The 27,804-nt window shown below is 35.8% G+C and overlaps 1 protein-coding gene across 1 annotated transcript in view; it reads left to right on the top strand.

The window, feature by feature from the left end:
- Nucleotides 1–27,804, top strand: part of EFCAB5 (EF-hand calcium binding domain 5) — a 109,190-nt gene that overhangs the window by 41,611 nt on the left and 39,775 nt on the right. Inside the window, exons 9-12 of the mRNA XM_045836018.1 lie at nucleotides 12,081–12,236; nucleotides 21,839–21,938; nucleotides 23,230–23,702; nucleotides 23,754–24,192. Of these exons, the coding sequence (XP_045691974.1) occupies nucleotides 12,081–12,236; nucleotides 21,839–21,938; nucleotides 23,230–23,702; nucleotides 23,754–24,192 (1,168 nt within the window). The remainder of the gene's footprint in view (nucleotides 1–12,080; nucleotides 12,237–21,838; nucleotides 21,939–23,229; nucleotides 23,703–23,753; nucleotides 24,193–27,804) is intronic.

The raw sequence follows: 27,804 nt of genomic DNA, 5'->3' as shown, positions 1-27,804 counted from the left end.
TTGCTCTATCCAGCAAAGCTCTCATTTAGAATGGAAGGGAAGATAAAGTGCTTTTCAGATAAGGTCAAATTAAAGGAGTTCATCATCACCAAGCCCTTATTTTATGAAATGCTAAAGGGACTTATCTAAGAAAAGAAGATAAAGAAAAGACATGTATAGTAAAAGGACAGCAAACTCACAATTATTAACAACCACACCTAAAGCAAAACCAAAAGAAACTAAGTAAACAACTAGAACAGGAACAGAACCACAGAAATGGAGGGCACATGGAGGGCTAGCAGCAGGGGGGTGGGAGGAGGGGAGGGGGGGAAAGGTATAGAGAATAAGTAGCATAGAATGTAGGTTTAAAATAGATAGGGGGAGGGCAAGAATAGTACGGGAAAGGTAGAAGCTAAAGAACTCATAAGAATGACACATGGACATGAACTAAAAGGGGAGAACGTGGGTGGGAGAGGGGGTACAAGGTGGAGGGGAGGGAAGGGGGGAAATGGGACAAATGTAATAGCATAATCAATAAAATATATTTTAAAAAATGACAACAGCTAATACAATAGTCATCTGGGGTGAATGAATCAAAATTATACCTATTTCTTTTTGTCAGATTGGCAAAAAATATGTTTTGGGGTATGCCACAAAATTTTACTAATTAGTTTATGAAAAAGGTTGAAAATTGTTGCCTGAACTCAATCACAAATACAAAGACTCTATTCCCATATATGGTAATATTTACAGGTTCCAGGGATTAGGATCTGATACCTTTGAGGGTCATTATTCAACCTTCTACCCATACCTTACACTCACCCATTTAAAGTATATAACACAATGGTTTTTAGTATATTTACAGAATTGTATAACCATTAAAACAATCCATTGTGGAACATTTTCATCCACCCAAAAAGAAACTCCATACCTATTAGCAGTCATTTCCCATTTTCCTCCTAACCTCCAGCCAAGGCAGCCACTAATTTACCTCCTGTCTCTTATAGCTTTACCTATTCTGGAAATTTTAAATAAATGATATCATAAAATATGTGGCCTTTTGTTACTGGTTTATTTTACTTAACACAATGTTGTCAAGTTTCATCCATGTTTTAGCATGTATTAATACTTCATTCCTTTTTATTGCTGAACAATATTCCTGTGTGTAGTAGACATATCACATCTTATTTATCCACCCATCAATTGATGGACATTTGGGTTGTTTTTACTTTTTGACTATTGTGAATATGAACATTTATACATATTTAAGTTTTTGTGAATGACAGTTCCAATTGCTCCACATCCTTGGCAACACTTATTATTCCCTGTCTTTTTTGTTTTGCTCTTAAATTATAGCCATTTCTGTGCGTATGAAGTGGTAGTTCACTGTGGTTTTGAAATGCATTTCCCTGATGGCTAAATCAATATTGAGCATATTAATATGTGTTTATTGGCTATTTATATATCTTCCTTGGAAAAATGCCTATTTAGATCTTTTGATCATTTTTTAATTATTGAGTTATGAGTACTTGATGTATTCTAGATATAATGCATTGTCAAATATATAATTTGTAAATATTATCTCCTTTTTATGTGGGTTATCACTTTCTTGATGGTATCCTTTGAAGCACAAAAGTTTTAAAGTTTGATGAAGTCCTATTTATCTAACTTTGTTGTTTTGTTGCTTTTGCTTTTGGTGTCATATCTAAGAAACCACTGCCTAATTCGAGATCATAAAGATAGATGTTTAAGTTTTATAGTTTTAACTCTTACATATATGTCTATTTAAGTCTTTCATCCATTTTTAGTTCATTTTTGTATATGGCATGAAATAGTAAAGCTTTAAAAAATATTTGATATGTCAAAATGACAACAAATAAATAAGGATATAAGGAACTTATATTATCAGTAAGACATTATATAAGTGTATGTTGAACTTTAATCCCACAGTGACCCTATTCTGTGTCCCAGTTTTCATGGAATACTGGTAAAACTTTATTATAAATAGACCACCAAGAAAAACATGTAAGTTCTAAAAACTAGAAATCTAACATGTTAGATTCTCTTGTTATGTAATGAAACTGGAAAATAATAAAATTTAAAATCATTTAAACCCAACCTTTCGGATATTTAAAAATACTCTAATAATTCTTGGGTTAAAATTTTACAACTAATTTTATGAAGTGGTACTAAATGTTCACTCAGATAAGAAATTACAGTCCTAAATCTTTTAAAAATGGCGGAGTGGGGAATTTTAAAAACAGATAAATATAAAAATAGAATAACTGCATAATTATATATTCCCATGCCCTAGAATTAATTCTTGTTAAAACTTTGGTATATTTTCTAAGAAAAATTATTCAATTTTATAAAAATTATCATGAACAAAAAACTGAATTTAAACAACATGAAATTATGAGGATGGGTACTTTAAATCACAATTAAATTTATTACCCAGAAATGATCATTGTCACTCTTAGGTGAACATCATTTTAAACAAATTTATATACTTTGTCTCAACAGGTAAATGAATATATGGCATTGCAGATGATCATAAATTCTGTTATAAAATTGTAATTACTTAAAACATTTTATTCTACTTGATTCTAGCAGAATAAATTGAAGTAAAATTAAGGAAATTGTTGAAACTGAACATATCTTCAAAAAAGTTATTCTAAAATAATTCTAAGAAAAGACCATATGATGAACAGCCAAAAGGTTGCAGTCATTATTTTTTAATCTCATAGATCAGTTATAGAAATAACATTTGATACCCTATTATAAAAGGTGAAGGTACTTAATATTTCCATCTTTTTCTATCCCTTTTCCTTATATTTATGATTTTAATTACTTATTTTATAATTTCAATTTTATCCATATTTATACCATTCATTTTCTTTTCTGCAATTACAACTCCCATAGTTGCTTAATATTAACCTAATATTTAAATGGATTTGAGGTTCACTTTCTGTCCTTTCACAATGACTTTGCTATTCCTAGCTTATTTATTTTGATTCATCTCTTAATTGGCTGAATTTATTGTAAAGTAGTTTTTTTAGGAAGGTCACATGGATGCTATATATCCTGAGTTCTTTAATGTCAAAAATGTCTGCAGAATGCCTCTAAAATTATACCTTGGATGAGTCACATTTTCATTTTACTCCAAAACAATGTAGACATTGTTTTCTGATATTGAATGTTGTAAAGTATGATGTTAATTTTACTTTTTTCTCCATTCATTTTATTTAATTCAACAAATAGGTACATATACACATCACATATGAATACATATATGTGTATATCCATATATAATATTTGTATATATGTGTATGTGTATACATGTATGTCTATCTATATAATTAAAGGAGAAAATGGGTAATATATACCTAACAATACTTGATACAAATTCATTAGCATTCAGCATAATTCTTTTGTGGATATCTACTTATCTCCCTCTATATAATTTTGTTTTAATGAATAAGTTGGGCTATTATTATTAGTTTCCTGACATTTCCCAACTTCTCTTCCTGAAATGCAAACAGCACATATTCAGGTACTTAGTTTTTACTTTATTTTTATTATCGACACTATTACAAATGTCTCCATTTTTCCCCTTCAGGTACTTTCTTTATAGAGAAGAGCTGTTAGTTACATCAATTAGAAACCAAGAAAGTATTTCTTGTATAGAAATATTTATTGAAAGTATTATCTAATCAATAAATCACTGAGCCATCTTATATGGCCATATGGCATAGAAGTAATACTTGAAACACTTGCTTTTAAAGAGATTTGTTTTAAGGCTATTTTGTCAGAACTCATTTAATGAAACTGGAAGAAAATGAAATAAATGTCAGGCTTAAAGTCAAGATATTATAGGTGCCACCCAGTGGAGAAAACACACCATGCAATTGTCCCACTGATGGTTTGCAATGAGCATTGTAATTAACACTCAGGATCGAGCGTGTTGTAGAGAAACAAATGGGGAGACTGGTCATAGAAGACCCCATATGTATATAATTTTCCTAGCTTGTCTGTTTTCTGATGGGTAAATGAACAGGTGATGTTGTTTTTGTTGACTATAACTTCTCTCTCACTGTTCATCTGTTTTATTTTAGCAAATGAAGACCAAAAGTAACTATTTTAGAATATTTACTTCTAGTCTCTTGGTTATTAAGTATATACTGAATATTTACTCTACGTGCTAGGAAAAATGTCAAAGTTAGAAGTTGTAGTCCTTACCCTTAAGGACCAAATAATGCACTGTTTGGGGATGTGCCTGAGGGTATATGCAGGCATGTATGTCCACGTGTGTATGTGTGTACACCCTTGCATACATACACATGCTAAATGGAGTGGGATCTTGGAAATGGAGACATCAAAATACAAGCAAGTTAGGAACACACACTATGAAAAGACAAGTACAAAGCAATGAACAGATGCAAAACATTATGAATTATTATATTCATTGCTGAGGATGCATAGTGAAAGAAAAATGAGACTTCGGTGAGGCAGTTTTCAAGTAGGAAACTCATCTGGTGGTCCTGAGTTTTAAATTTCTTCCACCTGCCATAACGTGTATATCCTTACTTTAAAAGGAACCTTAAGATCAATGCTTTAAACATTTATGTAATGACAGAAACAATTTAAAATATATAATGTATTGGTTTCTTTGAGATTTTTTGTTTTGTTTTGTAAGTTGAATGTTTAGGCACATAAGAAATACATTTTGGGAGAGTGTCAAGCTTGTTTTAAATTCTCAGAACACTCTGGTTCCCAAAAGACAACACATTCCAGGACACAAAACTTCCCATCTATATCATTTAATACTTGTATTGAGTTGTTCAAGTAGATACTGTGCTCTCTATAGAAGTTCGAAAAGGAACAGAAGTCTTAACCCTTATATTCAGTGGGCTCCCAATACAAAACTATCTGCATTGTCTTGTGTTCAGGCAGGAAGAGGTAGGCGCTAATGAGCCAAGGAGTCCTGAAATTCCCATCTTTCAATCTTACAGAGGATCTACCCTTTAATTTCACTATCTGATTGATTAATTTATCAACAGAAGACCACTTCAAGTATAATTATTTTATCTAACCATTAATGTGGTTATACAAAATTTAGTTAACTTTTTAAGTTGGAAGATTCTTTTTTAATTTCCTTGAATTTTGAGCTCTACAGATTCCCTTTGTTTTTACAAAGACTTTCCTAATAATTTGCTGCAAGAGAAGTCTGAGAGATAAGTGTGTCTAAATTTTTCTTGGTACATCTTAAGACAAAGGTTACCTTAAGTTCTTGTTGTTGTTTAACCCTCGCCGAGGATACGTTTATTGATATGAGAGAGAGAGAGAGGGAAGCATCAATTGGTTGCCTCCCATAGGCACCCCAATCAGGGCCCGAACCTGGAACCTCCTGGTGTACGGGACAATGATCCAACCAACTGAGCCACCTAGCCAGGGCTACCTTGGATTGTTAAAACATCCATAATTTTTAAATTCACAGTCCCACAAATGACAGTATGCCCCTCTCCAAAAAAAAAAGTTTCTATAACTTGATTGATTGTTTGGAACTTGGAGCCCATTTTCCAAAAAGAAGCAAAATAGAGGCTTCTGTATAGAGTGGTTGGGGTCCTTTGTTTCAATGTGCCTGAAATAGAATTTGTAATAAGAGTGACTATTTCTGTGGGGAAAATGCTACTTGAAGAAGAGGGAAGCACCATGCACTACGAGGGAAAGGAGATTTTTTTTTTTGTATCTCTAAAACATTGGTGATGACTATATACAAGACTTTTAGTGTGACAAGAGTTCATGGAGTGAGGGGTAAGAATGGCCTCAGGTGGAGGAGAGCCTCCAAAGACCCCAGGGTGAGGAGCTGAGGGAGGCTGATGTCTCATCAATGCAGATCCTCTTCCCTCACATTTGGGGGCTCCAGAAATGCCACACTTCTTTTTTTCTACTGATACTCAGTTAGCTCTGGACTTGGTTATATTCTTTCCTGATGTGGTTTCACATTTAGTGCCCTAAACTCTTGCTTCCAAAGTAATACAAAGTATAGCTCTCTCAGACAAGAGTGAATCCTTTTAAAGGGTTATTCTCTAGGGGAGTGAGACCACCTCAGTTCTGCTCATTCTAGGTGCTAGAATATTGACTCAGTTATCTATAAGAAACATTTAGATGATTTTTTTTTGTCTTGTGATTACATAAATACAACAAATGGATTGAGAATGCGTGAATACATATCATAGAATAAAACTCTCTTATATAGTTTGCTTTATGTGTACTTGTCTCAGTGGGATGGTGAAGGGAAAGATGCCGCCATGCTGCAGACACAGTTAAAGGCTATAAAATTTCTTTTATGGCAAAGAATAGAGATAATTACAGAGATAATTTATTATATAAAGCAGGATACAACACAGCATGTTTCCAAACAGATATTCCCCTAAATTCCCCACAGAAATTAGACCATTGGTATGGATCAAGGTGTAGGGTTTCAAACCACCCTGGTTTGCCTGGAACTGAGGGGTTTCTTAGAACATGCGATTTCCAGTGCTAAAACCAGGAAAATCCCAGGCACAGTGAGGCAGTTGGTCACCCGAGTTGAGAAGTTCTCTTTGCTTTGACCTTATCTCCCACCCAGTCATTGTGGTAACTCTGGCGGAACATCTACCTGCTGACCAATGACAAGTGAAAACAATCCAATACCTTCCTGCTCCCTGTGGAACTGGGTAAAGAGAGGGTCAGTTTCCCTGGAGCATCATCCTTTAGGAGGCCTGGGCTTCAAGCAGTATGAGGTCATATAATAAACTCAATTAAACATAATTACATGCAAAAACGACAAATACTATGCAGTGGGATTTAGATATTGCCTTTTGATTGGGTCATACTGAGGAACTGGTATATCCCTTGGCCAGGAGTGAATGAGGGCCTTGCCTTTGCCTGGATTCTCTTCTTTGACACTCAGTTCTTGCTCCATGGTGGTCTGCTTTGAGTGGTCACTTCCTTGTGCTCAGTTGTTTTTAATCAGTTTCACAGTCTGAGGCCTTCAAACTAACATGACTCAAAGTTTAAATTTTAAATAGAGAGGCTTCATAAAAACAAAAACAAAACAAAAAATAAAATTAAAATGTTTTAAAATAAATAGAGAGGCTTCATCAACTGTACCAAAAAATTGTGTCTTTCCTTTAACATATTCTACTAAATCGAGCCTTTGCATTTTTCCCAAAATAGAATGTATCTGAGTGGTTTACTATTCTGTCATTTGCAATTTTGTATTATATAATTTTAGTTTGTTTTGTTTTGCTCATGTTGTTTTTCACGTGCTTTGAGATCAAGTAAGGAGAGAAGAAGGAGGAATGATGGCTTTGGGGGAGATAGAGGAAGCAATGTGTTGTGAAACTCCATGAGGAAACTCTGGGGGAACATAAGGGAATTTTAAGCCAAGGAAATGGGAGGGCCTATGGCACACTATCCTCTAAAGTGGTGTGTATCTTCCTTTGTACGTGGTCACCACTGTAAGAAATACATAAATTCAGGGACTGCCTGATGAGCAATTCCGTATTATTTGTATTGATACTAGTTTGCTAGGACTGCCATAATAAAATGCCATAAACTAGGTGACTTAAACATCAGAAATTTAATTTTTCAAAGAACCAGAAATCAGAAGTCCAAGATGAGATATTGGCAGGGTTGATTTCTTCCGAGAGCTTTTTTCCTTGGCTTGTAGATGGCCATCGTCCCCCTGTGTCTTCACATAGTCTTCCCTCTGTACACATCTGTGTCCAAAGTTCCTCCTCTTACAAGGACACAAGTCATACCAACTTAGAGCTCCACCTAATGACCGCGTTTGAACTGAATTATGTCTTTAAAGAACCTATCTCAAAAATACAGTCACATTCTGAGGCTCTAGGGATTAGGTCGTCAACTTCTAGGGATTAGGTCATCTCAGGATGAATTTCCGGGGGGCTCAGCCTATAACATTGTCTAAGCTACTTTTTTCCAATAGGGGTACAATTGTGTATTTCAGTCTGTTTCTGTTATTATTGGATATTTAATAAGACCTTTATTCAATTCATTTGTTAAACAAAATTTTTAAAAGCAGAAGGATTAAAGTATATTTCTGCATTGTTGAGTATGTAATCAGCATTAATTGTTTTTAAAAGTTCCCCCTCTGAATTATGAAAGTTAATTTTCTGCCCAAATGCTATATGAACATACCACTTCTTCAATGATAGATAGCAAATATAATCTATATATTGAATATTTCAATATTCTTAAAGACCTGTTTGCAGATATTCCTGAAAATGTTATTTATCAGGGTTTACAAATGCAGTTTGGAAGTTAATGCCTAAGATAGTGTCCAAACATAGTTTTCTTTCTAGAGCTCTTATATCACCCACTTCATCAGCTTTCTGGTATATCTACAATTAAATTGAGTGTGAATCCCAATGGCCCAGAGCTGTAGAATCTAATAATAGCTACCAAGCTATTAAATGTGGTATTTATCATATCCTCAATATTTTAGTTTTCAAGTTAGAAAGGAAAGGCTCCCCAAATTCACTACATTGGAACCCAGCACATAGGGACAACTTAATTAAGTATAGTTCAAATGTTTAACAGCTCACAGAGCTATTAAACTGAAGAATATCAGTTGTTAATTACATTCTTAATTTAAGCACTCATTTCAGGATCTATGAATGATAATTGGTTTATTTCTTTGGAAGTATATGAAAACACAAAAGCTATTAAGCGTTTTCACTTTTTCTGTTTTTACAAGAAACACTGGCAAACTGCTGTAATTGTTTTATTTGGAATTTGATTTGTAGGTGAGTTGGCAACTGGTAGTCTTCATGTCATAGGCCACACTTACAGAACATGCCCATTCAGAAAACCCAGGGGCTCTAAACCCAGAATGTTGCACTGTCTCCTGGTATAATAGCATTCCCACAGCCCAAAAACTTGTATGGTTTTGAGGTCAATTCCCAAAACCTTATATGAAACAGGATGATCTTTTTCATGAATCAGTCTTTTTTTTTTCAGCGTTAGAAGTTTGAACCACAATATTGCCAGAAAATGTCAACTATTCAATAGTTCTATGTTAGTAACTTAGAAAAATGCCTGCTATTTAGGTAAAAAGTGATTAAGGATCAAACAACAGAATCTTAGGATACTGGAATGATCAGGACCAGTGACCCCAGACCATCTGGTTTAATAGTTCTCAAACTTCAATGAGCACAGAGACCATCCAGATAGCTTTTGAAAACATAGATTCTGGGTTCCACTCCCAGAGTTTCTGATTCAGTGGGTCTGGAGTAGGGTTCCAGAATTTGCATTTCTACAACCCCTCAGGTGATGTGGTCATGAGACCACACTTTAAGAGCCATGGATCATCTCATTGCTTTTTTTGTTTTCCTTCTTCTAAATGTGTAAGTCACCTGAGAGGACTTTTATCCTGTAAAGAAAACTTTCTTGGTTGATTTTTTTTTATCTAGCTCCAAAGGAAATAAGAGCAATGGCTACAGATAACTTATTACATGAAATACCTATGCCCTGTAAACACAGTATCCTCTCCATGACCCAAAGAGATAACTGTTATAATACCCATTTCACAAATGAGGAAACTGGGAAGTTCAGTGACTCACCCAAGGTAACTCAGCCAGTAGATATGGGAACTGGGGTTTGAACCTAGACAAGTTCCAAATGTGAGTTTTTAATATTATACCATTCTGCTTCCCAAAGTAATAGATAAGACCTTAACTGTGCTCATTGGTCCATTAAGAATAATTAGGTGGTTTAGGCAGCTAAGGAAACTAAATATTTAGAAAGGTTATTTTGCCTTCCTTTAATTTTCTTCTTTTGACCTCTAAGCCAGTTGAATAATGATTTATGATTTGTTATCATGGATAAAAGCTTTATCCATGCATAAAAGATAAAGCTTTTTTAAATTTATTTATCTCTTTTTATTTATTTATTTATTTATTTATCTGTTGCATAATGTATTATATATTTTCCCACATGATATTAATGAGGGAGTAAAATATCCTTAATTTAAAAAATTATGTCAGCACTAGCCTGTGTGACTCAGTTGGCTAGAGCTCTGTCCCATAACTGAAAGTCCATTGGTTTGATTCCTGGCAAAGGCACAAACCTAGGTTGCAAGTTCAACCCCTAGTTCTCTCTCACATCCTTGTTTCTCTCTCTCCCATCCTCTCTATCTAAAAGCAATGAAAAAATGTCCTTGGGTAAGGATAAAAAAATTATGTCAGTGAAATATACCAACAAAATATATTTATTTTTAGATTTATTTATTTATTTGTAGAGAGGGAAGGGAGGGAGAAAGAGAGAGAAAAACATGAATGTGCAGTTGCTGGGGGCCATGGCCTGCAACCCTGGCATGTGCCCTGGCTGGGAATCAAACCTGCAATACTTTGGTTCGCAGCCCATGCTCATTCCACTGAGCTACACCAGCCAGGAGAACAAAATATTTTATTTTAACAAACTATATTAGTTGCTGTTCTTTAATTTCAAGAAACAGAAACCAACCTGAGCTAACATAGCTGAAAATGAAATGTGCAGAAGCCAAGGGCAGAAATGTGGTCTGGCTTCAGGAAGAGACTAGAACAGTGATTTGGAAAATATCAAGATCTGCTTTCCCATTTATCTGTCTCTATGTACAGACTTTCTCTGCATCCTCAGTTCACATGGAGTAATCTGGCCAGCCATCAATTCTTAAGTTTACATTTACAGATCCAGTCTCTCTCAGAGACCAACTAGCCATTCCCCACTCCTAATTCCCAGTTCCCAGTGGAGAGAATCTGAATGGCTTTGTTTAGATTAAGTATCCTCCCCTGGTCCAATCATTTATGGCTAGGGAAGTAGGGTTTTTCAATAAAAATTTGGCTACCAGTATAAATTTGGTTATAGCAGTGCTTGGGGCAGAAGAGGAAATCATTGACGTGAAATGGGCTAAAAACTCAAGAGGAGTCCACTCAGAAATTCTTCCAGTGTTGGATCCATTTCTCTCTATTATGAGATATTATAGTCAGATGTAGTAGATCAAGAATGTAATGTTTTTGACCTATCATATAAGCAAAAATCTGGAAGGCTGAAGAGAAATAACCACTCATATGTTAGTGGTGGAAGCACAAAAGGGTATAAGCCCGATGTGAAAATATACCAAAAGTACAGATGCATTTACCTTCTAAGTTAGCTATCACACTTGCAGGAATCTATTCAACAGAGATCAAGAAAAATGGCCCAGAGGCTTATGAGTTTGGAACAGCAGTGATAGGAATATGATCCCTCAAGATAAAACAGCATGCACACTGCATTTAAGCGGAGTCTATATCATCTCAAAACAAGTCAACCATGGACTGGTCACCAGCACACCAAATAATTGATCCTTTGACTTTTATGTCTACATCACTTTCCACCTTGCTAAGAATTCACAGTATCTAAATGGAACATGATAAGAAAGGGGCATTTGTTCCTTATCTGAAAATTTTTTACATTTTAATAAAGAAAGAAGAAGAAAAGAAAAAGAAACATGGCCCAGTATCACAGATGTTTCAGACTCCACACTTTCAGAAGAAAAAGAAGATCATAGACAAAGTGTACCTTATTGCAATATTGGAAGACAAAAAACAAACACCCCTCACCCCACCTAAAATCCCCATCCTTTACACTCTAATAATTAAATGTAGCTAGTCTTGGAAAACAGATAGTCTTCTATGCCATACATCAAAAGAAAAATACTGCATTCAGCTTTTAGAGCTAGTAATTTACAGTCCATGTTCTATGACTGCTGCTATTTTGTACAGTAAGTTAAAGTCTGTCCTATATAGTGCTGATGTGATCTAGAGGAAAATTGCTCCAAAAATATCTAGTCCTGCTGATGTATGGTGTTGGGGCTGTATTGATCACCTCTTTCTGCTGCGCAGCCTGTAAGATAGCACTAACATGAAATGCTTTATCTAAGTGACAAGCAAATGATATAGGGCACAGGGAGGGGATTTGCAGCCAATACTTTAATGCACACAACAGAATCCTTGGGGAAATCCAAGTAAAGAGCACAGTTTCAAATCAATCATTTATCTTCTTTCTCTTTGCAGTATGTCTCTTCACAAATTGCAGATTTTAAAAGTGAAATGTTTGAGGAATTTCTTAAGCACCTTTGCCACTGTGCTGATGAGTTCCGGGAGGTCATAAAAATGGATATGCAGAGGCAGATGTTTGCTGAACTCTTCCTGCATTGTGACTGTGGGAAGGTAGGGTAAGACCCTTAGAGCCATGCTTCTCAAACTGTCTGTGCAAAGGACCGGTTGTAAGGTTATTGTTGATGGTGGTATTTTTCATTTCCAATCTGCTATGAACTGATACACAATGAATATGGATTACTGGGGCATGGGACGAGGAGGAAAGGACATACAAAATACAAGCTTCATATGTTTATTATCAGATTCAAATCTGATTTAGTATCTGTTATTTTCTCAAATTGCTATAAAATTTTCTAGATGCTATTCTCAGTTTCTGTATATTTCTCATCACAGACTTTTACCAGCTTACAGGTCATACCTTGCATGGCGCAGCATTTCACAGTATAACTTGTCTCTAAATCTGTGTCCCATTCTTAAGAATGTGTTGCTTAAGATTGTTTTTGCTTACTATCTTTTCTGGCGGCTTCCTATAGAAAAGAGCTACTGGGAGTGGAAAGCTTACCACATCTTATTATGCTGCTTCTTAAAAAACAAGAGAAGTTTTTATCAAAAAATATTTCTAAGAGTGGTATTTGGGAGGATGTTGGTGTGCTAGGATACCAACCAGATTTGCAAAAATAGATACAGATTTTACTGATACGTGTTTATGAACTTCATGTGTATCCTCATGTTCCAAAACAGATTGCAACAAAGGAACATAAGTTAAAAGTAGGATGAAGGAAGTAAAAAATAAGAGAGAGGATAGTAAATAAATCTGGGAACGAAGCCCCAAAATGCATATTATAATGACCTAAATATTTGTTCTGGGATGTCTACAAATTTGAATCTAAGTTCCTAGCAGTGAATGTGAAAAGGGCAACATGGCCAAACATTCTATCGACAAAATTTATAGGATAAATACAGACTGATGTTAAGAAGTACAGAAACTTGGGGGTCAAAGTCAGGAGTTTCTCCCACAAGGACTCTCTAAAGGGGCTCTATATGTTGAAGTGAACATAAAGGAAGTGAACATCCTCTATCATAGGTGTATTATAAATGAAACAATGACTTTCTTAGGGAAGGTTCTTTTTTATAACCACCTTAAGTGTAGGCAAATTATGTCACACCTGACCGCAACTCAGAAAAAGCAGTTCTTAAAGGAGCCAGTATATTGCAGTCTAGGTTCTCAGTGCCTGCTAATTTGGCTTAAGTCAGGACTGTATTTTGTAAAATCTAACACGTTTATATGTCTTTCAGGCAATACTTCTTGAATTTTGGCTCTTTTAACTGAGCTTATAATAAATATTGGATGACATGGAGGTGAAGATTTTACTTTTTGGTAAATGCCTAGATATCAACTATACTTTGTTGGCCAATTTAATACCAATTCATATGCCGTAACAAACACAGTGGGATAATATTTAGAGGAATTAACTGAGATTTGCTTGTGCCTTTTGCTTTTCTTCCCAGCATTCAAATAGAAGTTATGTGCTAATCACATAAAGAAGATAGATACAGTCTGTAATAAAGAAGTTAATTGAGTTTCAGAATATTTTTAACTAATAGCTGAGACTAGAGCTCAGAGCCAGTACTTTCACTTGAAAATCCTGGGCTTCTGAGAAAAAAAAATGAAGAACCACAGAGTAAGAGAGAATGCAAAATATGACATCAAAGCAATTTTTCTATCCCTGGGAAATTGTGACCAGCTGATGTAAGGAGGACATGAAGGAAATATGACTAGGGGGTTAGAAGTTGTCTGGGTCCCTAAGTCAGGGTTAGTATCTGATCACCCACCCCTGACCCCCAGTCAGGGTTGGAGGTTGAAGGTAATATTATAGATACTCTTAGAAATTCTAAGTAGGTTGAGGAGAAATTTAAGAACAGCAAAACTTATGCTTCTTTTCCTGGTTTTGGCTCAGAGACTGCAAGCTTCACAGAGAAACCCTGAGTCCAACATGACACTCAGGAGGATGGGTAACTGCTGCAGAAGGAGGGGTCTAGGTAGGCAGGCCTGAGGTTTGTCCCACTTCTGTGGCTAGAGGAAAGGTGATGAGTATCCCCAAATACGTGTGTGTGAAGGGGAGTGGGCATGCAGAGAAGGAGGCAGTAAAAGTTCTGGGTGTACCTCCAAGAAGACACCTGGGGTTGGAACAAGAACCATGGGCATACACAACAAACACAAACAAAACCCCCAAATGATTCCATGCGATGAACTCCACATGGTTAGAGTCAACAGGTATTATGGCTGGCACTGAACTAAATGTCCCTTTCTCTGAGGTAGGACACTATGTAAGAAGTCTCCAAAGGAAACTGGTCAAAAGATATGAACACACAATGTATGGAATCATTATCTATTCAACAGATGAGAAAAATAGTTTAAAATAATAATACATATTGCTGGCAAAGACAGAGGAAAAGTATTTTCTTACTATTGCTGGTGAAAGTTTAATACTTATAGTATCTTTGTAAAGCAATCTGGATACATCTATTTTTCAATATTTTATTTATTTTTAGAGAGGGGGAAGAGAGGTAGAAAGAGAGGGAGATAAACATTGATGTGTGAGAGATACGTTGATCAGCTGCCTCTCATATGCCCCTAATAGGGGACCTGGCCCACAATCCAGGCATGAGCCCTGATTGGGAATCAAACCAGCAACCTTTTGGTTAACAGGCCAGCACTCAATCCACTGAGCCACACCAGCCAGGGCTGGATATACTTATGTAAATAAAAAATACATACATCCTTTAACCAAGTGACCGCACTCCTGAAATTTTTATTCCAAAGAAATAAAAGCGTGAGTAAATAGAAAATACATGTACAAGAATGATTTCTGTGTTGTTTAGACTAGAGAGACAGAGAGAGAGGGAGACTAATGGAATGCTTATGTGTAGAGGGAAATGTTTTTTAAATAATGGTACATCTGCATCTTGGAATATCATGTGGCCTTTATACAAATTGAAAAGACTATACTAGTTAACTTGGAGGAAATTTTGTACATTATTATTGAGTTAAAAATTAAAATATAGAAAAATGTGTATAATACAATCCCATTTTTGTAAAACAAACAATGACAAAAACCAGATAGATACATGTTTATATACTTGTAGCCACATGAGCCTAGAGAAATGTTCAAAACAAAACATGGTTAACTGGAAGTTTTCTCTAACTATCTTCCAGAGAACAGAATTTTTTGTAGATTACTATGACTCTATTTGCAGCTGCTATCCAAGATGTGAAATCTTTATTGGACCAAACTGACACACCCCTTTCATTTACTGCTATTAGTCTGTCAAGTACTATTTTCTCAAGAACAGTTTATAAGAATGAATAGAAGTTTAAATTTCACCTGTCACGAATAGCAGTATACTTTCACTGCCTTGCCACAGTGCCAAGGCAATGCTCTTTCTTTCTATCATAATCTAGTGTAAAGAGAACATTTTTTTTAAAAAAAATATTGATTTTTAGAGTGAGAAAGGGAGAAAGAGAGAGAAACATCAATTTATTGTTCCACTGATTTATGCATTTATTGGTTGATTCTTGCATGTGCCCTGACAGGGGATCAAACCAACAACCTTGGTATATCCGGTTGATGCTCTAACCAACTAAACTACCCAGCCAGGGCTGCAGAGATCTTGATTATGGTGACATACCACAGAACATCATGCTGGCCCACTGATTTGATGATTTCCATCATGGTGATTGGACCTGGTGAGCTGGAAGAAGCATTAGATGCCTTGGTAATACACATGTGTGTTAGATGGTAAATGATAAAAAACATAAAAATTCAGCCCTGGCTGGCGTAGCTCAGTGGATTGAACATGGGCTGTGAACCAAAGCATCTCAGGTTCAATTCCCAGTCAGGGCACATGCCTGGGTTGCAGGCCATGGCTCCCAGCAACCGCACATTGATGTTTCTCTCTCTCTCTTTCTCCCTCCCTTCCCTCTCTAAAAATAAATAAATAAAATATTTTTTAAAATCTTTAAAAAAACATAAAAATTCAGGGTTTACTATCTTGGAAAATTTTTAGCAGTGAAGTAGTCTGAGGCATGACAAGATATCTCTCTCAAGTATGAGGCAAATTGCTATAATGTTGTGCCACCAACCAGTATGAAAGAGCACTATGCATAGTGTACCTTTTTACATTTTAGGAACAACATTTACTCACATGTGCTGCTTTCACACACTAACTGACCCATTAGCATCTAGAGTATATCCCAGAGTGAGAAAAGGCTTTGTAAAACTGCAGTACAAAGTCTTTTCCTTGTGCTTTATTACTTAGAAGATCCTACAGTATTTGGAATGTATGAGGCAAATTGAAATGCTATGGCAATAGTAGAATCATAGTATAGATCCATCAAATTTTGGAACAAAATCATGCCCTTTACTAAAGTTAACTCTTCTCCTTTAAGAAACAGCTCCTGATTGTGTTTGTATAATGGGACCCTTACTATTTGTGTATTTTTTAAAGCACTAGCTTTTTAAAATTATATGGAAAATAATAGTCCAAATATAGTAAAAACAATTACAAAAAGAAGACACCCCCCAAAGAAAACAGGTAAAAAAAAAAAAGAACAAGTTGAGGAGAATTTATCTGATTTTTAAAAATAAATTTATACTAACAGAATATTGAACCTGGCATCAGACCCAGGAAACTGTGGGAATTTAGTGTATGGCATGGGTAGCAATAAAAATCAGTGAGATGGATTATTCAGTAAATGATATTGGGACAATTGGCTTTCCGTATTTGGAGAAATATAAAATTAGATATCAACTTCTTAATGAGAAAAATAAATTCTATCTGACCAGAGACCTTGATGTGAAAAACAAAATTTCAAAAGTTTTAGCTCTAGCTGGTGTGGCTCAGTTGGTTGGAGTGCCATCCCTTAACAGAAAGGTTGCAGGTTCACTTCCTGGTCAGGGCACAAGCCTGGGTTGTGGGTTCCATTCCCAGTCCTGGCACATGTGATCTCTGGTCCAAGTGTGTGAAGGAGACAAACAATTGATGTTTCTTTCTCACATCAGTGTTTCCCTCTCTCCCTTCCTCTCTCTTGTCCTTTCTCTCTAAAAACCAATGAAAGAGTGTCCTCAGGTGAGAATTAGAAAAGAAAAATTTTTTAAAGTTTTAGAAGCATAACTTTTTACCTCAGTACAGATAATATTTCCTACATAATACTCCAAATAAGCACAAACCATACAGGAAGTGATTAATACATTTGACTACCTCAAAATTAAAACATTAATGTGATTAAACTCACCAAAATTTAGTTAAAAATAAGAAATATACTGGGAAAGGATATGTGCTGTCTACATAACAGAATGATCATTAATAAAAAATTTGCAAATTAATAAGTAGACAACTTTTTCCAACTGAAAAAGGGAAAAGGATATGAAAAAGCCATTTATAGAAACTACATCAACCTTACTGCAAACTATATGAACATGAAAAAGGAAATAGAAACTCTCAACAAAGGTCAAGAGGAAATGAAGAATACAATTTCTGAACTGAAGAACACAGTAGAAGGAATGAAAAGCAGGATCAATGAAGCAGAAGATCGGATTAGCGAGCTGGAGGACAAAGTAGAAAACAACATCCAGAAAGAGCAAGAAAAGGAAAAAGAGGCTCAGAAAGAATGAAGAGGGATTAAGAGAAATGCAAGACAATATGAAACGTAATAATATCCAGTATAATAGGGATACCAGAAGGAGAAGAAGAAGAGCAAGGGATCGAAAACCTAGTTGAACAAGTAATGAAGGAGAACTTCCCTAATTTGACAAGAGAAAAAGTCACACAAATCCAGGAAACACAGAGAGACCCAATCAAGAGGAACCCAAAGAGGCCCACCTCAAGACACATCATAATTAAAATGGCAAAATTTCAAGACAAAGACAGAATCTTAAAGGCAGCAAGGGAGAAAAAAGGAAGTAACATACAAGAGAGCCCCCAATAAGGCTAACAGCTGACTTCTCAATGGAAACACTTCAAGCCAGAAGAGAATGGCAAGAAATACTCCAGGTAATGAGAACCAGAGGTCTGCAACCAAGGCTACTATATCCAGCAAGGCTCTCAATCAAGATAGAAGGCCAAATAAGAAGCTTCCCAGACAAAAGCAGTCTAAAAGAATACACCTTGACCAAACCAGCTCTGCAAGAGACCCTAAAGGGACTGCTTTAAGGAAGGGAAGGAAAAGAGAGAGAGAGAGAGAGAGAGAGAGAGAGAGAGAGAGAGAGAGAGAGAGAGAGGAACACACCTACATAAAAGAAAATGAATAAGTACCTATCAATAATAACCTTAAACGTAAATGGATTAAATGCCCCAATCAAAAGACATAAAATAGCTGAATGGATAAGAAAAAATGACCCACATATTTGCTGTGTACAAGAGACCCACCTCAGGATAAAAGACCTACACAGGCTGAAAGTGAAGGGCTGGAGACAAATCTTCCAAGCAAATGGACAGGGAAAAAAAGCCAGGGTAGCAATACTCATATCAGACAAAATAGACTTCCAAAAAAGGTCCATAAAGAGAGACCCAGAAGGTCACTTCATAATACTCAAGGGAAGAATCCATCAAGAAGACATAAATATTGTAAATATATATGCACCCAACATAGGAGCACCCAAATACGTAAAGAAAATCTTAGAGGACTTCAAGAAAGATATGGGCAGCAATACAATTATAGTGGGAGATTTTAACACCCCACTATCAAAAATGGACAGATCTTCTAAACAAAATATCAACAAAGATATTGTGGCATTGAACAATACCCTTGATGAAATGGACTTTACTGATATATACAGAGCCCTCCATCCAAAAGAAGCTAAATATACATTCTTTTCAAATGTGCATGGAACATTCTCAAAGATAGACCACATGATAGGACACAAAACAAGCCTCAAGAATTTCAAGAAAATTGAAATCATGCCAAGCATTTTCTCAGACCACAAGGGACTGAAGCTAGAAACCAACCCGAAGGAAAAAAAACCCAAAACACTCAAAATCATGGAGATTAAATAGCATGCTATTAAACAATGAATGGGTCAAGAATGATATTAGGGAAGAAATCAAAAGGTTCCTGGAAACAAATGAAAACGAACTCACAACAACCCAAAACTTATGGGACACAGCCAAGGCGGTCCTGAGAGGGAAGTTCATAGCGATACAGGCCCACCTAAAAAGGTTAGAAACTTTCCAAACAAACAACCTAACCCTACATCTACAAGAACTCGAGGAAAAACAACAAAGACAGCCCAGAGCAAGCAGAAGGAAGGAAATAACCAAGATCAGAGCAGAATTAAATGACATAGAGACTAAAAGCACAATTCTAAGGATCAATGAATCCAAGAGCTGGTTCTTTGAAAAGATAAACAAAATCGACAAGCCTTTAAGCAGACTCATCAAGAAAAAAAGAGAAGACCCAAATAAACACAATCAGAAATGAAAGAGGAGAGATTACAACAGATACCACAGAAATACAAAGGATTGTAAGAAATTACTACGAAGAACTGTATGCCAAAAAAATTGAAAACCTAGATGAAATGGACAACTTTCTAGAAAAATATAATCTTCCAAAACTCAATGAAAAAGAAGCAGAAAGTCTGAACAGACCAATAACAACAAAAAGAAATTGAAGCAGTAATCAAAAAACTCCCAACACACAAAAGCCCTGGGACCAGATGGTTTCACAGGAGAATTCTACAAAGCATTTAAGGAAGAGCTAACCCCTATCCTTCACAGACTATTCCAAAAAATCCAAAAAGATGGGAATCTCCCAAACTCTTTTTATGAGGCCAACATCATCCTAATTCCAAAACCAAATAAAGACACAACAAAGAAAGAAAACTTCAGGCCAATATCACTGATGAACATTGATGCTAAAATCCTCAACAAAATACTGGCAAACCACATCCAACAATACATTAAAAAGATTATACACCATGACCAAGTGGGATTCATTCCAGGGATGCAAGGATGGTTCAATATTCGCAAGTCAGTAAATGTAATACATCACATAAACAAAAGCAAAGACAAAAACCACATGATCATATCAATTGATGCAGAAAAAGCATTTGATAAGGTACAGCACCCATTCATGATAAAAACACTCGGCAAAGTGGGAATAAAGGGAGCATTCCTCAACATAATAAAGGCCATATATGAGAGACCTTCAGCCAACATCATACTCAATGGGCAAAAAATTAAAACCTTTTCCATTAAGATCAGGAACAAGACAAGGCTGTCCACTTTCACCACTTCTATTCAATATAGTACTGGAAGTTTTAGCCACAGCAATCAGACAAGAAAAAAGAAATAAAAGGCATCCAAATAAGAAAGGAGGAAACAAAACTATCACTGTTTGCAGATGACATGATAGTATACATAGAAAATCCTATTGACTCTACCAAAAAACTGCTTGACCTAATAAATGAATTTGGCAAAACAGCGGGACACAAAGTCAATATCCAGAAATCAAAGGCATTTCTGTACACCAACAATGAAACAGCAGAAGCAGAGATCAAGGAAAAAAATCCCATTTGAAATAGCAAAAAAGAAAAAATAAAATATCTAGGAATAAACCTAACCAAAGAGGTAAAAGACCTGTATTCAGAAAACTACACAACACTGAAGAAAGAAATCAAGGAAGATACAAACAAATGGAAACATATACCGTGTTCATGGATTGGAAGAATTAATATCATCAAAATGTCCATACTACCCAAAGCATTTTACACATTCAATGCAATTCCTATTAAAGTACCAATGGCATATTTCACAGACATAGAACAAACACTTCAAAAATTTATACGGAATCATAAACAACCCCGAACAGCTGCTGCAATTTTGAGAAAGAAGAGTAAAGTAGGAGGGATCACAATACCCAACACTAAACTATACTACAAAGCCACTGTAATCAAAACAGCCTGGTACTGGCATAAAAACAGGCACATAGACCAATGGAACAGAACAGAGAGCCCAGAAATAAACCCAAGTCTCTATAATAATAAAATATAATAAAATATATTTCTTTATATACATAAATCAGATCAAAAGGTTGCATAAATAAAAACAACTTTAAGGATACATGAAATGCTTATGAAATTTTTTTAAAAGAGGAGTAACATTTGAATTCTTGCTCCCCAGCATATGTCATCATTTTGGCTCAAATTAACTCATAATTTTTTTAATGACGTGCTGTGATATCAGTTACGTATTTTTAAAGTATGTATACACAAAATGTTAACAATCATCATTTTTGGGTATTGAGAACACAAGTGTTAGTCTTATCACTTTATTATTTTTTTGTAATTCAAACTTTTCTCATAATAAAAATGCTATAAAAGAATAAGTGTGAACACTTAATTGTTCCAAATGTCATACTTAGGTCAGATTAGATAAGAACTGAACATTGTATAATACACTAGATTTAGCAATTATGTCAGTAACAACAAATATTTGTTAAGCATCTGTTAAGTGTAAGACATTTGACATGTCACAGAATGGATTAGTAGAGTATAAGCCTAAAGAGGCAAGATGCAGCTTTCCTAATTTTGACTTTGTAGGTTTTATTTATGCAGTGATGGTGGTGGTGATAATGAACGTTTCAATAAGCCATATTCCATCTACATAAAAATATCAAATCTCCTGTAACAGCTAACTACAAACTTTCTGCTTAGGTAGGGTTTTTAGATCGGCAGAGGACATTAGCCTTGCTGGAAACATTCTATGACCAAAGTTCAAAAATGCTGAGAAGTTTACTCCGAAACCCAAGACAATGTAAGTGCCACTCAGAGTGAGTACGTTCAGACTGAAATGATGAAGCACACTAATATGATAATACAAGGTCATTCTATGCCTGTGGAATTTCTTCGCATAATATCTCCCTTAGATCACGATAGCTGTACTTGCTTGTTCATTCCCCACAAAATTTATTCTTCATCATAACCACATGTATTTTTCATTACAGTGCAATACTAAAAGTTGTCAAGCTAGAACTCAATTTTAAATTCATTTAAATGAGAAGGTGTTTTAGTAACAATCCAAATGTTTCAGAAATAAGTTGGTGATGGTAACTAGTCTCAATGTCCAACTTAGAATTCTAACATTTTGAAGAAAAATGTTTCCTTTTCCAAAGCATTTTTACTTGTACACATTTACTATACTTATACAGTGAAATTTTTATATTACTACCCAAATAAAGAGGAGTAGGGGTTTTATTTTTATTTTTTTAAGAGAAAGTCATGAGTGAATGGGTTTTCCAAGAATGTCAATATTTTACCTCTGTGTAAAAATTTATTACTTAGATAATTAAAAATCTGTGGATGGCTTATGTAGAGTATTCCCTAAAACTGTGGGAGTCACAATTTTATAGCTTAAATAGCAAATGTTTTAGAAGGGAGAGGGCAGTCTTATGGCATGGTCTCACTCTCTGTAGTCCAGGACGCCAGTGGTGTTTTGGTGGTTTTCTTTTTAAGGGTGAGATTCTGGTGAATGCTATTCAGTCTTTCCCTATAATTCTGAGCCAGGTGTCTACATAAGTTGTCAAGGAAAAAAATTGAAAAATGAAGAAGAAAGAAAGGTAGACAAGAAGAAAGAGAAAGAAAATAAATATTGGGAAAAGTAGCCCAGTGAAAGATGGTCATGGGTAGAGATGTGATTTTATTTTTCTATTGAAGATATTGAAAAGATATTTGAGGCGGACAAAATGTGTCTTCTTCCCCATCCCATGTCAGCCTTATTGTGGGAGGACCAAAAGTAGAGAATATGTTGTATTTGCCTTGGCAGTTTAAGCAACTCTCCAACTAGCAAAAGAAGAATCATGTTTACTTTCAAAACCGTACCTTTTAGGAAGGAATACTTTCTAATTTACAGTAGTGAGCATCTTTTATGTTCAAATTGATACCTTTCTGGTTTTTATTGCATTACAAGAAAAGGTAACTTATATTTATTTAAAGATATAGGCCTATATTATAATCACTGTGCTCAATGCTTTTTGCATTAATTTGCTAGTTCTGATTCTGCATTATAAGATCAATTGTTTAGGTAAATGTTTTGTTTTCTGCACTAGGGCCATTCATTGAATTTGAAGAGATAGACTTGCCTGAGTTCTGGGGAGACATGGATAATCAAAAACACATTTATGAAGACTTTGACAATGTGCTCTTAGAGATGAATACATTACTGTCTGAAAAACATGCTAGCAAAACCCAAAGTGAATTATTAAAGAATTCAGAAGATCAACATGAACATGATAAACACAGAAAATCAACACTATCACCAGGTGTACCTGAACAGCAGCAAGGGACTATTGCAGGACCAGAACCAAATGAAATTTTAACTGAAGAACAAGACACAGAGTCAATGGGAGAACAAGAACTCTACAGAGAATCAATAACAGCACAAGGACAACACAAAGGGTCGACAATGCAACAAGGAATATACAGAGGGTCAACTATAGAAGAAGAATCTCACAGAGAGTCAGTAGTAGAGCGAGGACCACACAGAGGGTCGATTGCAGAAGGATCTGGCAGAGAGTCAGTAGTAGAACAAGGGCCACACGGAGGGTCAATTGCAGAAGGATCTCACAGAGAGTCAGTAGTAGAAGAAGGACCACACGGAGGGTCAATTGCAGAAGAAGGACCTCGCAGAGGGTCAGTAACACGAAAAGGATCACAAAGAGGGTCAGTTGTAGAAGATGGATCTCGCAGAGAGTCACTATCACAAAACGGATCACGCAAAGGGTCACACAGAGAGTCAATAACAGGAGAAACATATAAAGGGTCAACTGAAGAACAAGAACCACCCAGAGAGACAATTCCAGAAGAACAGGACATGGACTCAACTTCACAATCAAAGGAAGATAGTATCTTAACAGAAAGTGAAAAATCTAGGGAGTCTACTCCCTTTGAGCACATTGAAATCCCACCACAGGAAGAGAAGACTGAGGAGCAAATATGTAAAGAGCAACTATTCACACTTTCTGAACTGCAAGAAGAAGATCCAGTATCAAGTAGAAAAGATCATCTTTCAGGTAGTAATGAAGTTCTCCTACAACATTATCTCGGTTTTGTGGAGTGGTTTTTAAAGTCTTTTCAGAAAACACTCATTTTAATCAAGGTATTTTCTGGCATATCAGGTCACGCAAATATCTCAGCCATATTTTGCTACTAAGGCTCCGTCTAGACTTTGGAACAATCAAGTAAATGCAAACCAGAAAGTCTCTGTTGTCTGTGTACCAAGAATTCCTTTTATACCAGAAACCCATTTGTAAGGAAGAAATCTGGTAATGTTACATAAAGAAATTTACATTGGACCTCTGAAAAGGCAGTAGAAGCTCTTTTGTTTTAAATGTGGTGTCCTATACTAGAAACTACTTTTTTTTTTATTAATCATTGTTCATATACAGTTTTCTCCTTTTTACTCCCAATCCAGTTCCCCCTCCCACCCTCCCCCCTTCCCTCCCATTACCACCCTCCCCTTAGTTTATGACCATGTGTCCTTTAAGTTTGTTCCTGTGAACCCTTCCCACTGTCCCCTTAAATTCCCTCTTCTCTCCCCTCTGGTCACCATCAGCCTGTCCTCTATTTCAGTGTCTTTGGTTACATTTTGCTTGTTTCTTTGTTTTGTTGTTTAGGATCCTGTTAAAGGTGAGCTCATATGGTATTTGTCTTTCACTGCCTGGCTTGTTTTGCTTAGCATAATGTTTTCCAGCTCCATCCAAGCTGTTGCAAAGGGTAGGAGCTCCTTCTTTCTTTCTGCTGCATAGAATTCCACTGTGTAAATGTACCATAGTTTTTTGATCCATTCATTCACTGATGGGCATCTTGGTTGCTTCCAGCATCTAGCTATTGTAAATTGTGCTGCTGTGAACATTGGGATGCATCGGTTCTTTTGAATTGGTGTTTTAGTCTTCTTAGGATAGAGTCCCAGCAGTGGAATTGCAGGGTCAAAAGGCAGATCCATTTTTAGTTTTCTGAGGAAGTTCCATATTGCTTTCCATAGTGGTTGTACCAGTCTGCAGTCCCACCAACAGTGCACTAGGGTCCCCTTTTCTCCACAACCTCTCCAACACTTGTTGTTTGTTGCTTTGTTTATGATGGCCATTCTGTCTGGTGTGAAGTGGTATCTCATTGTGGTTTTAATTTGCATCTCTCTGATAGCTAGCGATATTGAACATCGTTTCATGTGTCTTTGGATTTTCTGTATGTCCTCCTTGGAGAAGTGTCTGTTCAAGTCCTTTGACCACTTTTTAATTGGATTCCTTGTCTTCTTAGAGTGCAGTCTTGTAAGTTCTCTATATATTTTGGAGATTAGACCCTTGTCTGAGGTATCATTGGCAAATATGTTTTCCCATACAGTTGGTTCTCTTTTAATTTTGATACTGTTTTCTTTAGCTGTGCAGAAGCTTTTAATTTTGATGAGGTCCCATTTGTTTATTCTTTCCTTTATGTCCCTTGCTCTAGGGGATACGTCATTAAAAAAGTCTCTTCGTGAAATATCTGAGATTTTCCTACCTACGTTCTCCTCTAGGACTTTAATGGTGTCATGTTTTATATTTAAGTCTTTTATCCACCTTGAATTTATTTTTTGTATATGGTGTAAGTTGGTGCTCAAGTTTCATTTTTTTTGCACGTGGCTGTCCAGTTCTCCCAACACCATTTGTTGAAGAGGCTATTTTTATTCCATTTTATGTTGCTGCCTCCTTTGTCAAATATTAATTGGCCATAGAGACTTGGGTTTATTTCTGGGCTCTCTGTTCTGTTCCATTGGTCTATGTGCCTGCTTTTATGCCAGTACCAGTCTGTTTTGATTACAGTAGCCTTGTAATATAGTTTAGTGTCGGGTATTGTGATCCCTCCTACTTTACTCTTCTTTCTCAATATTGCAGCAGCTGTTCGGGGTCGTTTATAATTACATATAAATTTTTTGAAGTGTTTGTTCTATGTCTGTGAAATATGCCATTGGTACTTTAATAGGAATTGCATTGAATGTGTAAATTGCTTTGGGTAGTATGGACATTTTGATGATATTAATTCTTCCAATCCATGAACACGGTATATGTTTCCATTTGTTTGTGTCTTCCTTGATTTCTGTCTTCAGTGTTGTGTAGTTTTCTGAATACAGGTCTTTTACCTCTTTGGTTAGGTTTATTCCTAGATATTTTATTTTTTCTTTTTGCTATTTCAAATGGGATTTTTCCTTGATCTCTGCTTCTGCTGTTTCATTGTTGGTGTACAGAAATGCCTTTGATTTCTGGATATTGACTTTGTGTCCCGCTGTTTTGCCAAATTCATTTATTAGGTCAAGCAGTTTTTTGGTAGAGTCAATAGGATTTTCTATGTATACTATCATGTCATCTGCAAACAGTGATAGTTTTGTTTCCTCCTTTCTTATTTGGATGCCTTTTATTTCTTTTTCTTGTCTGATTGCTGTGGCTAAAACTTCCAGTACTATATTGAATAGAAGTGGTGAAAGTGGACAGCCTTGTCTTGTTCCTGATCTTAATGGAAAAGGTTTTAATTTTTGCCCATTGAGAATGATGTTGGCTGAAGGTCTCTCATATATGGCCTTTATTATGTTGAGGAATGCTCCCTTTATTCCCACTTTGCCGAGTGTTTTTATCATGAATGGGTGCTGTACCTTATCAAATGCTTTTTCTGCATCAATTGATATGATCATGTGGTTTTTGTCTTTGCTTTTGTTTATGTGATGTATTACATTTACTGACTTGCGAATATTGAACCATCCTTGCATCCCTGGAATGAATCCCACTTGGTCATGGTGTATAATCTTTTTAATGTATTGTTGGATGTGGTTTGCCAGTATTTTGTTGAGGATTTTAGCGTCAATGTTCATCAGTGATATTGGCCTGAAGTTTTCTTTCTTTGTTGTGTCTTTATTTGGTTTTGGAATTAGGATGATGTTGGCCTCATAAAAAGAGTTTGGGAGATTCCCATCTTTTTGGATTTTTTGGAATAGTCTGTGAAGGATAGGGGTTAGCTCTTCCTTAAATGCTTTGTAGAATTCTCCTGTGAAACCATCTGGCCCAGGGCTTTTGTGTGTTGGGAGTTTTTTGATTACTGCTTCAATTTCTTTTGTTGTTATTGGTCTGTTCAGACTTTCTGCTTCTTTTTTCATTGAGTTTTGGAAGATTATATTTTTTCTAGAAAGTTGTCCATTTCATCTAGGTTTTCAAATTTTTTTGGCATACAGTTCTTCGTAGTAATTTCTTACAATCCTTTGTATTTCTGTGGTATCTGTTGTAATCTCTCCTCTTTCATTTCTGATTGTGTTTATTTGGGTCTTCTCTTTTTTTTCTTGATGAGTCTGCTTAAAGGCTTGTCGATTTTGTTTATCTTTTCAAAGAACCAGCTCTTGGATTCATTGATCCTTAGAATTGTGCTTTTAGTCTCTATGTCATTTAATTCTGCTCTGATCTTGGTTATTTCCTTCCTTCTGCTTGCTCTGGGCTGTCTTTGTTGTTTTTTCCTCGAGTTCTTGTAGATGTAGGGTTAGGTTGTTTGTTTGGAAAGTTTCTAACCTTTTTAGGTGGGCCTGTATCGCTATGAACTTCCCTCTCAGGACCGCCTTGGCTGTGTCCCATAAGTTTTGGGTTGTTGTGAGTTCGTTTTCATTTGTTTCC

Source organism: Phyllostomus hastatus, unplaced genomic scaffold (genome assembly GCF_019186645.2).
Source record: "Phyllostomus hastatus isolate PE091 unplaced genomic scaffold, TTU_PhHast_1.1 phas_contig_210, whole genome shotgun sequence".
Lineage (NCBI taxonomy): Eukaryota > Metazoa > Chordata > Mammalia > Chiroptera > Phyllostomidae > Phyllostomus > Phyllostomus hastatus.
This window is presented reverse-complemented; position numbering and strand designations above follow the sequence as displayed.